This window comes from Rhinoderma darwinii, chromosome 1, assembly GCF_050947455.1.
Source record: "Rhinoderma darwinii isolate aRhiDar2 chromosome 1, aRhiDar2.hap1, whole genome shotgun sequence".
NCBI classification, from domain to species: Eukaryota; Metazoa; Chordata; class Amphibia; order Anura; family Rhinodermatidae; genus Rhinoderma; species Rhinoderma darwinii.
In genome coordinates this window covers 387,524,709-387,541,736 of record NC_134687.1, presented here as the reverse complement: position 1 = coordinate 387,541,736, position 17,028 = coordinate 387,524,709, and the positions used below count along the sequence as shown (strand labels likewise).

At 43.0% G+C, this 17,028-nt stretch overlaps 1 protein-coding gene across 5 annotated transcripts in view; it reads left to right on the top strand.

Annotated features, from left to right (window-relative positions):
- GKAP1 (G kinase anchoring protein 1) overlaps positions 1-17,028 on the top strand; it is a 39,752-nt gene that overhangs the window by 14,909 nt on the left and 7,815 nt on the right. For 4 of the 5 annotated variants that reach the window (XM_075828576.1, XM_075828551.1, XM_075828566.1 and 1 more), the window contains 7 exons: positions 1,508-1,645; positions 2,657-2,734; positions 6,862-6,985; positions 10,454-10,476; positions 12,924-13,076; positions 13,855-13,956; positions 14,043-14,106. In XM_075828576.1, the coding sequence (XP_075684691.1) occupies positions 1,508-1,645; positions 2,657-2,734; positions 6,862-6,985; positions 10,454-10,476; positions 12,924-13,076; positions 13,855-13,956; positions 14,043-14,106 (682 nt within the window). The remainder of the gene's footprint in view (positions 1-1,507; positions 1,646-2,656; positions 2,735-6,861; positions 6,986-10,453; positions 10,477-12,923; positions 13,077-13,854; positions 13,957-14,042; positions 14,107-17,028) is intronic. The other variant, XM_075828582.1, reaches the window with a different exon arrangement.

Genomic DNA, 17,028 nt, shown 5'->3' with positions numbered 1-17,028 from the left:
TGCACAGAAAACAAAATCCCCACTCACCACCACCTGTTTTATAGTGTTCTTTCTCTAGGAAAGCTTCTTTTTTTTTTTTTTCTCATCATTATTTGGGAAATCTAGATTGCTTCACTTAATTTGTTACCTTCAAGGAGTTGCTGTACGATTAGCTGTTATTACCAGGGAAACCACTGAGTGCTCAATGCACTACACAGTGTCCATTGTTTTCATTGCCTTCAGAGCCTAGCATCATTCAGGAGACTCCCGTCATTCAACCTAACATGCCCTAGTGAGGCATTTATAAAGGCGCTTTAGGCTAGATTCACACATGGTGTGTTACATGGGGACCGTGATTTGGATGTGGAAACACAGCGGACTTGCTGTGGATTTCACCCTTTGCATTGCGGCGGAAAAATACGCCATGTATGAAGCCAGTCTTAGGCTGTGTTCTCGTGTATCGGATTTGTTGCAGATTTTTAGTCTTGATTTTTCGGGTGGAAAATCTCCAGCAGGATACAGTAGCAGCAAAGTGCATGAGATTTTAACAAACCTCATCCACACACTTTAGAAAATTTCCATTGGGAAATTGACATGCAGCACACGTTTTTAAATCCGCAGCATGTCAATTTATGCTGCAGAATATGCACGAATAGGTCACAGATTTGCCCTATTCAGTTCAATGAGGAAACCAAAAGAAAAAAACAAAACTGATCAATCATATTTACCTAGGGTCCTGAAAAGCTGATATCTTAGGTCATTTGTCATGGATTTTCAGTGCAGACCAGCGACATATTACAACACCATACATGTAAATGGGGTTTTCAAAACCTTATTCACATGTTTTGGAAAAAATCAGCGCGGAATTCTTCGTATGCTGCGAATTTCCAAATCTGTAGCATGCCTTTTATGTTGCAGATTTTTGCTGCAGAGTTCACCCTTTCTACATATATCTCTTCTCGCTAGACTAAATATATTCCTTTGGCAATGAAACCTATAAACAAATTAAAGACTTTATGTCCCACATGTAAATGTCACTTGTCTCCAGAAATCATAAGTGTAAATTTATGATGGCTTTGTCTTCATATTTGTACTATTATGCTGTTACTTCACTGGTTTTATGTTCTTTTGCTTAACTTGTAATTCTATTAATAGTGTACAGCATTATGGAAGGTGATGGTGCAGTACAAATGATTAATAATAGTCAAAAGAAATATCATTTAGTCATCAGCATTAATACTGGTCTGTGTATAGGGGTATTGCGGTCTTTAAAATTGCATCATTTGATTTGTTACACAATCCTCAGTGAGAATTTCATTGATGGGTTCTTTTTATGTTTTTACCCATAATTTTTTTTTTCAACTTTTTTATAAAAATGAAACAAAAATATTTGTAAGCAAGGCATATCTTTAATAAGCAGAACATAACTGATATCACTTATAGTAGAATGTTATAGGTACCCTGCTGTATATTGTAAATATACTTCTGTTGGGAAGAGTCTGATACTTTGAGTTTTATTCTTTGGCAGCTGAGAAATCTTGCCTTTAAGAAAATCCCACAAAAATCCTCGCACACCAGTGGTGGGTCTCAGCAGGACTCCGCAGGACACGGCATACCTAAAGATGCTCGAGGAGATTGGCAGCAGTGGCGGCAAAAAGACGAGCAGGTACTTAAATATTTAAAGAGGATCTGTCACTAGTTTAGTAATGCCCAATCTCCTAGCTAATCTGATAGGCGCTGTCACACTGATAATGCCAGTGAAAATTGTGTCCCAAAAAGTTTATTTTAAGTTATGAGCTTTTTTCTAAATATGCAATTGAGGCTATACTAGACAAGTGGGTGTCAACAGCAGCGACTCTCCTGAGGTGGAGCGACGTCACAGCCTCTGACGCTGTCCTATCAGCATGAAGCTGCTTCACACAGTGTGAGAGACTGAGGCTGGAGGGAAGGGGGATCAATTAAAATCTCCATATCTTGGGCTGTAGACCACCTAGAACAGCGGTTCTGGTGGCATCTGAAAGATAAGATTCCATTATAATCTTTCATATGACACCATGATCGCAGTTTTAGCTGTGAAACAACCGGAGATATTGCCAGCTGAAAACAGTTGGCAATGTAAGCTGTATACTATATGATCACACTGTGTTGCTGGGCTGGGAAGAGGAGACGCTGTATGCTGATTAGACAGCGTCATACTGAAAACATTGCACCGCCCAGAGTGAAAAGAAAGAGTCACCTCCTATTTGGCTATTAGAGCCCATATTTAGAAAAATGCTCATAATTTTGCAAATACTAAAAGTTTTTACACAGCTGTTACAAAACAACAAGTTTTATACACCTATTTCTTATCGCCACAGCCTTAACAACCTGTACTATAACTCTAGTATTATTTAAGGTGTTTTGCTTTAAAAAAAATAAATAGGAAAAAGTGGGGAAATATTTTCTGCATTAGCCTTAAATATAAATTAATCACTAACCTATATGTACCCCAAAATGACACCAAAAGAAAGTCCAGCTATTCCTGCATTCTACAAGGTATAGGAGGTGGAGGGAGTTAGTTCAGTATGCTACAGACGTGAAATACGCTTAATAAGAGAGGAAATGAATACAGCAGGAGAGTCTGTCCATAACACAGCATGTCTCCTCCCTCATTGATTTTTTTTATTTTTTGCTTTAGATTACATCTGATCTATTTGAAGCAGATCTTGAAAAAGCCTTAATTCTTAGCAAGCTAGAATTTGAAGAACAGAAAAAGGTACATTATTTCTTATCTCCAACGTATGTGGGGTAATTTAAAACAGTAATAAACACGCTACATTATTCAATATCCGTATTTAAGTACAGCCGGTTTAATATTCGATATTACAAGCCCAAATAGGCCTTGATTCAGAAAACCTACAAACGAGTACAACAGAGTGCTATGACTTCTTGTTAACAGGTTAAAACCAAGCCAAAGGAGGGTACGATGTCAGTGACATTCGAAGATCGCAGAGCAGAAGCCTTCTTTTTTCACTTCTGTATTATCTATAGTGATCAATTGGGAATTAAAAGCACTTTTTGTGGCATACGACCCCATAACGTTTGAGAATCCATTTCCAGTTTGGACTGTTGGAACTCCCCCCACCTACAACAGCTGTATGACCTTTAATAAAGCCACAGTTCCAACAGGTGTATACGATTCAATAGAAAATCTTATCCATGGACATCCATAATAATCAGTTTTACAATTTATTTAAGACCCTTTTAAATGGGCCAATGATCGGGTGAACGAGCGTTTATACCAACGCTCCTACCCGATCACTGCCCTGTGTACACAGGGAAAAAAGGTCAGCCAACGAATGAGCAAATGTTTGAAGGGAGCAAACACGCGCCGATTGACAAGCTGTGTTGTGAATAGGCACTCGTTTTGAAGGTGTGTAAACCCAACTTCAGTTCCTCATCTTAAGGGCTTATTCACACAAATGTGTTATACGTCCGTGCTACGCGTGTGATTTTCACGCGCGTCGCACGGACCTATGTTAATGAATGGGGCCGTTCAGACTGTCAGTGAATTTCACGCAGCGTATGTGCGATGCGTGAAACGCACGACGTCCTATATTTGCCCGTGTTTCGCGCAGCACGCACCCATTGAAGTCAATGGGTGCGTGCAAATCGCACTCGGCACACGGAAGCACTTCCGGGTGCCGCGCGTGATTCGCGCAACAGCAGTAAAATAAATGAATGACAACAGAAAAGCACCACGTGCTTTTCTGTTTGCAAACATAAAACCAGAGTGTCATAATGATGGCGGCTGCGCGAAAATCACGTAGCCACGCATCATATGCTGATGACACACGGACCTTTTGCGTGCGCAAAACGCAGCGGTTTTTGCGCGCGCAAAATGCACACGTCCGTGTGAACGCCTAAGTCTGTGTACAATTAACCAGAAGGGGGCATTTCATATGCCAGTCTCAATCTAAAAATCACTAGAGTAAGATGTGGCTAATTTATTAAGAAGCGCATGACTCTTAATAAATTGGGCACATCTTTGGCCGTCCGTGTGCCAGAAAGTCAAATCTAGATTTGCGGTATAATTTAGTTCTATATTGTGATATTAGACAAGTGGGTCCTAGCTAGGGCTATTCTGGTCAGGATTATCTATGTATATCTGTAAAGTCAGTTCATCAAATCATGAATTCTACTACAGCATGGGCTTTGTCAGCATACAATGGTGTAGCTTTGACTGTAGCGTTACAAGGGGATTATTACTACAGGTTAGGCCTTTTCTTACGACGGAGGTATACGCTTGGAGCAGTCCTCATACGGTGCTACCTTCTGTCAATCACTGTATGGGCATACAGTGGGATACATTCCTCAAACTTCCTGGTAACAACGCTACTTGTCAAGCGCTACAATGCCGGAATGCCGCAAGCGCTCTGGTCGGGGACTCCGTCATGGGGAAGCCCTTGACATCGCTATATACTAGTCCTTCTCAATTAATTAGAATGTCATAAAAAAGGTAATTTATTTCAGTAATTCAATTCAAAAAGTGAATCTCCTGTATTATATAGATTCATTACACACAGAGTGATCTATTTCCAGCATTTTTTTCTTTTAATGTTGATGATTATGGCTAACAGTTAATGAAAACCCCAAATTTAGTGTCTCAGAAATTTTAGAATATTATATAAGCCCAATTTCAAAAATGATTTTTAATACAGAAATGTAGGCCTGCTGAAAAGCATGTACAGTATATGCACTCAATACTTGGTCGGGGCTCCTTTTACATGAATTACTGCATCAATGTGGCATGGAGGTGATCAGCCTGTGGCACTGCTGGGGTGTTATGGAAGCCCAGGTTGCTTTGATTGCGGCCTTCAGCTCGTCTGCATTGTTGGGTCTGGTGTCTCATCTTCCTCTTGACAAGGGTTTAGGTCATGAGATTTTGCTGGCCAATCAAGTACAGTGATACTGTGGTTATTAAACCAGATATTGGTACTTTTGGCAGTGTGGGCAGGTGCCAAGTCCTGCTGGAAAATGAAATCAGCATCTCCATAAAGCTTGTCCAGCAGAGGGAAGCATGAAGTGCTCGAAATTGTCCTGGTAGACGGCTGCTCTGACTCTGGACTTGATATAACACAGTGGGCCAACACCAGCAGATGACGTGGCTCCCAAAACCATCATTGACTGTGGAAACTTCACACTGGACCGCCAGCAAATTGATGCCCCTCCACTCTTCCTCCAGACTCTGGGACCTTGATTTCAAAATGAAATGCTAAATTTACATTCATCTGAAAACAGGACTTTGGACCACTGAGCAACAGACCAGTCCTTTTTCTCCTTAGCCCAGGTAAGACGCTTCTGACGTTGGCTCAAGGAATGTGACGGTTGTAGCCCAAGTCCTGGATACGTCCGTGTGTGGTGGCCCTTGAAGCACTGACTCCAGCCGCAGTCCACTCCTTGTGAATCTCCCCCAGAGTCTTGAATGGCCTTTTCTTGACAATCCTTTCAAGGCTGTGGTTATCCCTGTTGCTTGTGCACCTTTTTCTACCACACTTTTTCCCTCCTCTCAACCTTCCATTAATATGCTTGGATACAGCACTCTGTGAACGGCCAGCTTCTTTAGCAATGTCCTTCTGTGGCTTACCCTGTGGAGGGTGTCAATGACTGTCTTCTGGACAACTGTTAAGTCAGCAGTCATCCCCATGATTGTGTAGCCTACTGAACCAGACTGTTGGACCATTTAAAGGCTTAGGAAACCTTTGCAGGTGTTTTGTGTTGTTCAGCTGATTAGAGTGTGACACCATGAGTCTACAATCTTCAACTTTTACCCAATATTCTAATTTTCTGAGAGACGAAATTTTGGGTTTTCATTAACTGTTCGCCATAATCATCAGCATTAAAAGAAAAAAATGCTGGAAATAGATCACTCCGTCTAATGAATCTATATAATATGAGTTTCACTTTTTGAATTTAATTACTGACATAAATTAACTTTCTGATATTCTAATTCATTGAGAAGGACTAGTATATGGACAGTGACATCGGGGCCTTTTTCAGTTCCCGGCTAGAGCACTTCCGATTCTCTGGCCGGGGACTCAGTAGTTGAAAGCCCCTGACATCACACTGCGTGTATGGACAGTGATGTCGGGGGCTTCCCCAGGGTCGGAATCGCCACCTGATACTCTTCCCAAGAACTCTGGCACTGGGCAAGCTCCCCGAGGTCTATTTTTAACGTAAATCTCTGACGGATACCATACAGTGGCAACTGTCACACATAGGCTCCTATATTAAAACTTTTTTGCTTGATCCCTCGGGATGAAATAGTGCGGTCTACGTTATTCGATACTCAAAATAAAAATTATGCTGACGTATACCAGTTCGACAGAGACCAAAAGGACACTTTTTACTTCCATCGGGCTAATGGTGCCCTAAAGACACGTTTAACTTGTACGTCGAGAGCTTAGGATACATGCACGCGATGCGTATTTTGCTGTGGAAAATATGCAGGAAACCGCAAGAAATTCACAGGAAAAAAAACTCAAATTTGTTTTTTTGATGTGTAAATCATGGCGTTTTCATGCTGCGTGTTTTGGTGCGATTTTTCTCTGCACTAGGCAGAGGAAACGCAAGATAAATTGACATGCTGCGGATTTTAAAATCCGCACCGCAGGTTAATTTACGTGCAGGAAAATACTGCAGCGTGTACATGAGATTTCCTGGAATCTCATTGTCTATGCTGGTACTGTATTGCACTGCGGTTTTGCCGCACGCAAATACGTGTGGCAAAACCGCATATAATACGCATCGTGAGCATTGACCCTGAACGTAGGGGTAAAATGCAATGTGAATCGGGCCTTATTTACACTTCAGGAAAGACATATATGCCGTTCTGTTTTTAAGGAAAATGACAGTGGAGAAAATGTATCGCCTCAGTCAAAAAGAACAAATAAAAAGGATAAACGAAAGAACCACCAAGGGAAGGAAAAGCCGCTCACCGTGTCTCTGAAAGACTTCCAGTCAGAAGGTGAGCAGTTTACGTCATGTCTTCACTTACTACAGAATTTTTACTTGTAGCGTTATGGGATTGAATTTAGGTTTTGAAATGCTATTATAGTAGAAGAGAAAAGATCAAACACATAGGCTTCTATAGTAAATGAAGATGTGGATCTGGTTTTCATGGTGGTCAATGGAATTTTCTCATCCTTCAGTTTGGTTGTCTGTCTATAACTTATAGTAACCTGCTTAATATCAATATAAAGTATTTTCTTGTAATCACCATATGTATGTTATGATGCAACTGTGTGTATCCACATATTACTTGTACATACAAAAGGTCTAGATTTAGTAGTAAAATCTCTCTGTAGTCAACCTTATTTGAATGAGCGAGATGTGCAAAGCACAAACACACACCCCCCCCCCCCCCCCTCTCTGACTACACCTAGCGTATAGGACAAGCCATTCTAAAACTACGGGGATTAATGTCACCATGCCATAAAGTTGGAAGCATACAATGGTGTAAAATGTCTTTGTATGTTGTAGCTTTAACATTGCCCTTCACAGGAAATAAAAGGATTAGCCCAAACCCTGACAAACAACCCCAGTCTGTTATCCCTCCTTCACCAAATTTTACAGTAGGCACTACGTAGTCCGGTAGATAGCGTACTCCTGGCATCTGCCAAACCCAGATTCATCTATCAGACAGCCAAATAACCAAAAGTAATCCATCACTCAAGAGAACACGTTTTCACTGCTCAAGAGTCCATATGTGGCGTGATAACGGAGAGACTGCTCTTGTGCTGATGTCACTTCCAGAGGTAGTTTGACACTCTAGTGCGTAATACAACAAAGGATAGACCACTTTTGTGCGCCGCATGCTTCAGCACTCGACGGGCTCGCTCTGTGTGTTTGTGTGGTCTATCGCTTTGTGGCGAGTCGCTGTTACTCCTAGACGCTTCCACTACACAATAGCATTTACAGCTAACCAGGCCAGATCTTAAAATTGCACAAAGTGATTTGTGGCAAAAGTGGCATCCTATTACAATGCACGTTTTTTTTGTACGACCGATGCTACTTCCAATGTTTTTTAGCATTTGCATATCATTAACATGTCGATCGATCTTGTGATTTCCACAATTCCAAAACTTTTCCTTCTTTCACGTGTACCCGCATGACTGGGGCACAGTCATGCTGGAACAGAAAAGGGCCTTCCCCCAAACTGTTCCCACAAAGTTGGAAGCTACAATTGTCAAAAATGTCTTGGTATTCTGGAGCATTAAGATTTCCCTTCAATGGAACGAAGGGGCCAAGGCCAACATCTGAAAAACTACCCCATACCATTATCCCTCCTGCACCAAACTTTACAGTTCTCACATTTCAGTAGGGCAGGTAACTGCGTCCTGGCATTCGCCAAACCAAGACTCGTCAATCAGATAGAGAAGCGTGATTCATCATTCCTTGGAACCCCTTTCCACTGCTCCGAGCATCTGCCTATTGATTTAAATGGGAAAACGGCGTTCTGTTCCGACGGAGCGTTTTTTTACGCGAAAAAGAAGTGCAGGACACTTCTTGGGATGTTTTTGGAGCCGTTTTCCATAGACTGTATTGAAAAAAGCTCCAAAAACGGGCGTAAAAAACGCTCCGAATTTCGCGACGGGGCCGTTGTTAGGCCTCTGGTTGCCAACATCCGATCGGCTAGCGTGGCTACCCGGCTTTTTTTAGCCCGGTAACCATGCTGCAATACTGTGATTGGTCAGTCACTACTAACTGACCAATACCAGCGATCGCTGGCGGCGCCACCCCGCGATTGTTCACCCAATGAGTCACCGTAACTATCGGCTGTCTGTGACAGCCGATGTCACTGTTCTGTCACCATGTCTTTTGACATGGTGACAGAAAAGCACCATGGTGCCTTAATGCAGGGCAAACCATGACGTACAGTTGCGTTAAGGGGTTGAAAAATCTATAAATTGAATATTGCCGTAATCGTATTGACCCGCAGAATACAGGTAACATGTCGTTCTCATTGCACAGTGAAGGCCGTAAAAACAAAACCCAAATAGCAAAGGAATCGCAGTTTTTTCCCCCATTCTACCCCACAAAGTCTACCACTTTAAGCCCATATTGATTACATAACTGTATATTCAATATGTTTTGGTAAACAGCTGGTAGCTAAAATGCCAATACTTGTCACTGTCCAATTAATTCTGGACCGAACTGTATGCCCCCCTGTAGATAGCGCCCCCACTTCCCCCTTGTAGATGGCGCCGTACAGCCCACCCTTGTAGATGGCGCTGTACAGCCACCCCTGTAGGTGGCGCCGTACACCCAGCCCCCCCTCCTGTTCGTGGCGCCGTACGCACAACCCCCCTCCTGTTCGTGGCAACGTACACACAGCCCCCCTCCTGTCCGTGGCGCCGTGCAGCCAGCAACCCCCCTCCTGTCCGTGGCGCCGTGCAGCCAGCAACCCCCCTCCTGTCCGTGGCGCCGTGCAGCCAGCAACCCCCCTCCTGTCCGTGGCGCCGTGCAGCCAGCAACCCCTCTCCTGTCCGTGGCGCCGTGCGAGCCAGCAACCCCTCTCCTGTCCGTGGCGCCGTGCAGCCAGCAACCCCTCTCCTGTCCGTGGCGCCGTGCAGCCAGCAACCCCCCTCCTGTCCGTGGCGCCGTGCAGCCAGCAACCCCCCTCCTTTCCGTGGCGCCGTACAGCCAGCAACCCCCTCCTGTACATGGCACCATATCGCGACACCCAAACAAATTAAACAAAAAAATTCATACTCTCCTAGGCCCTATTCCCGCGAACAACGGAGCGAATCAATGCCGACAGGATCCTTGCGTAGGTCGGTGTGATCCAGTGACGGCACGAAAGTGGCCGGTAGAGTAGGGAGCTTACATCCCTGCTCTGCCATAGTGTTCAACAGTATCTGCGTCCTAAGAAAGCAGATACTATTGAATGTGGCGTCGCTACCGCTATAGCAACCATAGCGGTTGCTAGCAATGCCACCAGTCATGGTGAGGGGTGGGCCGTGAAAGCGGGCGGCACTGGCCCCTTCGTGCCTTGGGCTCTGTAGCAGTTGCTATGGCTACTACAGCGGTAGTTACGCTACTGGCTTCTAGATAGGAGCTCCTTCTAGAAGCAGAATCCCTGGCAAGTGCGTCGGCAACGCTCTGGCCGGGGATTCCACTCCTGGAGGAACCATGACTGCAGCGTCAGCACCCAGTGGCTAAGTGGGCCCCCTCAGAGGGTAGTGGGCCCCGTCACTTGCCCAGGTTCGCTGGGTGCTGATGCCCGCTCTGTGTGTAGATTATTTTTTTTTTAAATTTATTTTTAATAGGATTTCTTTTAATGTCTGCCTAATTTTCCTCCGTCAGTTGTTATACGTCAATACTTGCTGACAGTAAAAGAAGGGTCTAATTAATAAAGATGTTTGATACTAATAAATAACTTAGATGAATCTTCTTTGGTACAGTTTAATAATGGTTTTATTCTGCTTTTCAGAACAATCCGTGAAAAAAACAGAGGTAGGTGTGATACATGGTGCTAAAGTGTAACAATACATAGGGCATATCACTTTTCTGTTTTGAGTGATAAAACATTCCTTTCGTGCTCATTCACACGAACGTGAATCTCGTCCGTGTGCGGTGCATTGAAACAACGCATGTGTGAGTTTTCACGCAGTGAGTGTCTGTTGCGTGAAACTCCCTGCATGTCCTATATTAGTGTGTTTTCACGCACTTAGCTGCCCTTTGAAGTCAATGGGTGCGTGAAAACCACAAATAGAAGACGGATGCACATCTGTGTGCTGTCTGTGTTTTACTCATCAAATACATTGAAAAAAAAAAAAAAAGTGCTTGTTAGGCCTCATGCACACGACCGTATTTTTTTCCCACTCGTAAATACGGGTCCGGTGTCACACGTATTCGAGCCGTTTTGCACCAGTATTTACGGACCCGTGCCCGTAAATATGGGTCCGGTGTCACCCGTATTCCACCCATATTTACGGCCACGTTTTGGGCTGCGAAATAGCACTGCACTAATCGGCAGCCCTTCTCTCTATCAGTGCTGGATAGAGAGAAGGGACAGCCCTTTCTGTAATATAAGTTAAAGAAATTCATACTTACCCGGCCGTTGCCTTGGTGACGCGTCCCTCTCTTCACATCCAGCCCGACATCCCTGGATGACTCGGCAGTCCATGTGACCGCTGCAGCCTGTGCTTGACCTGTGATTGGCTGCAGCGGTCACATGGCCTGAAACGTCATCCAGGGATGTCGGGCCGGATGTCGAGAGGGACACGTCACCAAGGCAACGGCCGGGAGACAGGACTGGAGGAAGCAGGAAGTTGTCGGTAAGTATGAACGTCTTTATTTATTTTTTTTACAGGTTGATCTATATTCTGATCGGAAATCACTGTCCAGGGTGCTGAAAGAGTTACTGCCGATCAGTTAACTCTTTCAGCACCCTGGACAGTGACTATTTACTGACGTCGCCTAGCAACGCTGCAGTAATGACGGGTGCACACACGTAGCCACCCGTCATTACGGGAGCTCCATAGACTTCTATGGGCTGTCCGTGCCTTTATTACGGCCTGAAATAGGACATGTTCTATCTTTTTCAACGGCACGGGCACCTTCCCGTAAGAAAACGGGAAGGTACCCGTGGCCAATAGAAGTCTATGAGCCCGTTATTACGGGTCGTAATTACGACCAGTAATAACGGGAGTTTTTACGGTCGTGTGCATGAGGCCTTAGTGCGTGAAAAACACAAAGCACACTGATGCATAAAGCAATGCACATGGACAGATTTACGCGTGTTTCTTACGCGCGTAAAATCTGTCATGCTCGTGTGAATGTAGTCTCATTCTTCTCTTCGGTATGTTTCCCGGTTTTCCTTTGTTAGTATCAGTGGGGGATACAGCACCATGGGGGCTGACGTTTGGTAGAAAATGTTGGTTCCTCCTACCCAGGCTATACACTCCTACATACATTAAAAAAGTAGTAGAATCAAAAGATGAGATCAATGTAGATAAGTAACCTAAAACATCTAACTAAAACCAACTAAATTGAGAATAAATTTTTTTCTGTTTAGCATTTTTTTTTTTAAACATGTAAATAATATATTAATAATAATAATAATTAATAATATATTTAGTGTTCTAGTCAGTGGGGTACGCAGTGTTTTTTGGTTTTTTTTTTCATCTACTTTTAGAATATTAATGCACTCTACGTTTTCACAGTTTATTTGTATTAGTAAAGTTCGCTGTGAACTTTGTGCGGTAATAACATTTAACTATTTTAGATCTTTCTCTTGGAAATTGTTACATTGTTTTAGTAAACATTCAAATAAAGAGTTTTGAAATGATTTGCCTTTAGGTAGTTTGTCTGAGGCTCTGTTCAGATCTGCATCGGAGGCTCCATTAGGGGCCTCCGTTGTAGATCCGGCAGAGTTTACCGGAGACAATAGCGCAGCATGCTGTGCTATTGTGTCCAGTAAAATCAGTCACCCTGACTGAAAGCCGACGGAACCTATTAAAGTCAATGGGTTCCGGCGTTGTCTGTTGTGCAATTTAACCGTTGGTTACGTCGTTCCCTTGTTCCACTCCTCTGACGGAGCAGAACAACGTAACCGCACAACGCAGGTGTGAACTTAGCCTAAAATGTAAATGTGTGTGTATCCTATCTATCGATCTCCTATCTATCGATCTCCTATCTATCGATCTCCTATCTATCGATCTCCTATCTATCGATCTCCTATCTATCGATCTCCTATCTATCGATCTCCTATCTATCGATCTCCTATCTATCGATCTCCTATCTATCGATCTCCTATCTATCGATCTCCTATCTATCGATCTCCTATCTATCGATCTCCTATCTATCGATCTCCTATCTATCGATCTCCTATCTATCGATCTCAATATACATATAGTATTTTTATGTGCTCATTTTTCATAACAATTCTAATTGTCCAGGATGTAAAATCCTCTCTGATGTTACCTCATGACCGTGGCTTTTTTAATAAATTGGAAGATGACGTGACCAAAATACTTCTTAAAGAAAAAAGAAAAGGACAAAACACAATTCCTGAAGTAATGGAAAGCTCTGTATCCTCGGACAACTGTACGGTATGTTGGGCAAGTCATTCTCGATTAGCAGGATTTTCCCACAAAAGTGTTTCATGACCCTTCATAAAACACTGTTTGGGGTTCAGTCACTGGATTCCCCACCGATCTCGAGAACGGGCTGGTTTTAGTCTCAACCACTGGTGGTGACCAGGCTATGCACAAGATTGCTCTCCATTGAAATGAGCGTGCTGAGAATCAGTCAGACCCCCACCAGTGTTTTTTAGGACATGAGACTAAACACTGAGAAAACATTTTTAATCAATATCATTTTTAATTTCCTCGGTCAAACATTCTAAATTACCAAATGGACACGTAGACACGAGGAGAATTAGAAAATGTAGATAAAAACAAAATTCTAAAGCTGGCTGTACACAAAAAGATAAGTGGTCCAAACCGGCCTACTATCTAAAGTATATGGGGGTGTTAATGGCAGATGTCAAGGGAGAGCGGGATTAACATGCCTTTGTTCCCACAGGAGACAAGCCGTTGCCAGAGGGCTTTGGTTATGGCAAATTCTTGTCTTGCTATTGAAATAAGCAAGCAAGCTTGGACAATCCGAGCATGTACTGTATATAGGGAGTAGGAAGAAATAGTCAATGGTAATTTCATATGTATGGCCAGCTATTACTTTTATTTTTTATGTCTGATTTCCATTGCAAAGCAAATCTTGAAATCGGGACTGAAGAAAACCGTTTAAACAAGAGTTGTGTACGAGATTTCATTAGCATCTTAAAGTATGAAATAAAATCTGAATGTGAATGTTCATTCAATATTTCAGGAGCCTGTCCTCAAAGATGGAAGAACAGAGCTATTGAAGCTGGAATTAGAAAAGAAAGACACACAGATGAAGCATCTGAAAAGCATCATTTCACAATGGGAGGTACATAAAATGAATGTGATAACTGCTTGTACTCCTACGTTCTGTTTCTCCTTTGATGATACGTTTTTCCTTTTGATTGATTAAAGGCAAAATACAAAGAAGTTAAAGCCAGGAATGCACAAGTTCTTAAAATGTTACAAGAAGGTGAAAGTAAGTAGAATTTTTGCTGCTTGTTCTAGTTCTGCTTTACATTAAAGGGTATTCTCTCTTTTAAAATGTTGTTTAAAATGCTGTCATTATTTAATACCTGCACTGCTGATACAGCACAGGATTATTAGTGTTTCTCCTGTAATGCAGATGTTTGTGTCATGACAGGTTTTTATATGTTCAATATAACAGGGAAAATTCAAAGCTTATGTTTTATTCCTTATCTTCATAAAAGACAACGTTTCGGCCTCACAGGGACTCCCTCCAGCCAGAACAGGAACATAAATTGCAAACATTCTCACACTTCAGACATTTAAAGGGGTTATTGAGCCACTAAAAATTGATGGCCTATCCTCAGGATAGACCATCAATAGCTGATGGGACGGGGTCCAACTCCCAGGACCCCCCCCCCCCCCACCGATCAGGTGTTTTGAAGGGGCTGTAGCGCTTGTACAAGTGCTGCTTCCCCCTTCCTTTCTTCTTGCTCACTTTGAATCTTCGACACGCGTTTAGCGGCGATTCACATGTTTTGCAGCCCTTTCTCCCATTGAAGTGAAGGAATTAAGGGGAAGCAGCGCTCGTACGAGTGCTGTGGCCCCTTCAAAACAGATGATCGGCAGGAGTCCCGGCAGTCGAACCCGGATCCATCAGCTATTAATGGCCTGTCCTGAGGATGGGCCATCAATTTTTAGTGGCTGGAAAACCCCTTTTAAAAAGTTTATAGTATAAACCGCGCCTCCATATTTTAGCAGCGACAAAGAAATGTATATCTCAAAAATACATAAAAACAATGATGTACCTGTATGGTAAAGTAAGGTGAAACTGGGTGCCATACCCATAATTACATGTGTGTACCATCTATCATCTCTAGTGTGCATCCACTTCATCCGGAGTGGGATAGATTACATCACCACGCCAATCACTGCTGCGATTCAGTCTGTATGGCCCTCCAGCCAATGTTTGATGAGTTATATCACGATGTTTAGTCACATAAATTTGCTGACCAATCACTGCTCTGCCATAACATGGCATCTAGCGTCAGATTACATAAGTGTAGCGGAACGTCACATGGATTTGCTGGCCAATCACTACTCCAATTTTGTTGCCAATGACGTTTTATGTAGCATAATGATTAATGGACGACCAACTGGTGATTTGATGTGTGGTTAATAGCAAAAACAGTTTTTACATTTTTGAAGTGTGTGCATGCTTGTTATGTTCTTGTTCTGGCTTGAGAGGCCTTGCGTGGCTGGAACGTTTAATTTTAGGAGGATAAGGTATAAAAGTTAAGCTTTATTAACCCCTTCCCGCTTTGGCCACTTTTGACCTTCCTGACAGTCTCATTTTTCAAATCTGACATGTTTCACTTTATGTGGTAATAACTCCGGAATGCTTTTACCTATCAAAGCGATTCTGAGAATGTTTTCTCGTGACACATTGGACTTTGTTACTGGCCTTATTTTCTCTATACATTCAGTATTTAATTGTGAAAAACACCAAAATTTTGCGGAAAATTGCAAAAATTCGCTTTTTTCTCAATGTAAATGTATCTGCTTGTAAGACAGGCAGTTATACCACACAAAATTGTTGCTAGTTAACATCCCCCGTATGTCTACTTTAGATTGGCATAATTTTTTGAACATAATTTTATTTTTCTAGGACGTTACAAGGCTTAGAACTTTAGCAGCAATTTCTCACGGTTTCAAGAAAATTTCTAAGGGCTATTTTTACAGGGGCCAGTTCAGATGTGAAGTGGCTTTGAGGGTTTATATATTAGAAACCCCCTATAATTCACCCCATTTTAAAAACTTCTACTCAAAGTATTCAAAACAGCATTTAGAAAGTTTCTTAACCAGGAATTAAAGCGTAGCTAAGCTTTCGCAAAAAATATATATTTAAACTGCTATTATGTCCCTCTATGTGAATACATTACTCCTAGCAATTTTTTTCACTTCAAAGTACCTTTTGTTTTCTTGTGAAACCGTCCACAACTATTTTCTCACACTTCCTGATTCTGGCCAGTTGCTAGGGGCGTGTCTTACCGTGTGTGGAGTTTGCCAGTACTGTATGCAATATTCTATCTGCCCATAGTTCCCATCATGCACCTAAACAGCCAGCCAATCCGGAAAACCAAAGGTCCTTTTGCAGCACAGTTGTCTTTTGCATCTGACATTCTTCCGTAGCAGAATTGCAGGTCTAGCGAGGGAGCCGCTGCTAGACCTGCGCTTCTGCTACAGAAGCGCCACTCACACATACCATAGACCGGACAGTAGCAGAGCTGTCATTCTCTTCCCTGCGCTCTGCTACTGCCGGTTACAGTACAGTGCATAGGGGGAGGAGGGGACAGGGAGGGGGGGCCACACCTGCGCTTCTGCTACTGAAGCGCCTCTCACACACACTATAGTCCGGACAGTAGCAGAGCTGTCATTCTCCTCTCTGCGCTCTTCTACTGCCGGTTATAGTACAGTGGACGAGGGCACAGGGAGGCGGCGCCAGACGTGCGCTTCTGCTACTGAAGTGCCTCACACACACGCACTATAGTCCGGACAGCAGCAGAGCTCATCACCGTCTCTTCCATGCACTCTGCTACTGCAGGTTACACTAAAGAGCACTGTGTAGTGTATAGAGGCAGAGAGACCTTCCTGACGTCCTGATGGGGGCGTGCACATCTGACGTCAGGATGGGGCCACCACCCACCCGTACTCCTAGGCAGCAGAACTCGTACACTGATGCTTCCAAACGGTGTACGGATTTCTGCTAGCAACAGGAGAAATACAAGAAATAAAATGTAGTAAAAAAGTGTCGGAGTGGCCAATTAAAACACATATAATACAAAAAGGAGCCCAAATTCATTAATAAAGTATATTACAAAATACATTTTATATTACACATGCTGCTAGAAAATAATAAGTTGATCGAACATTT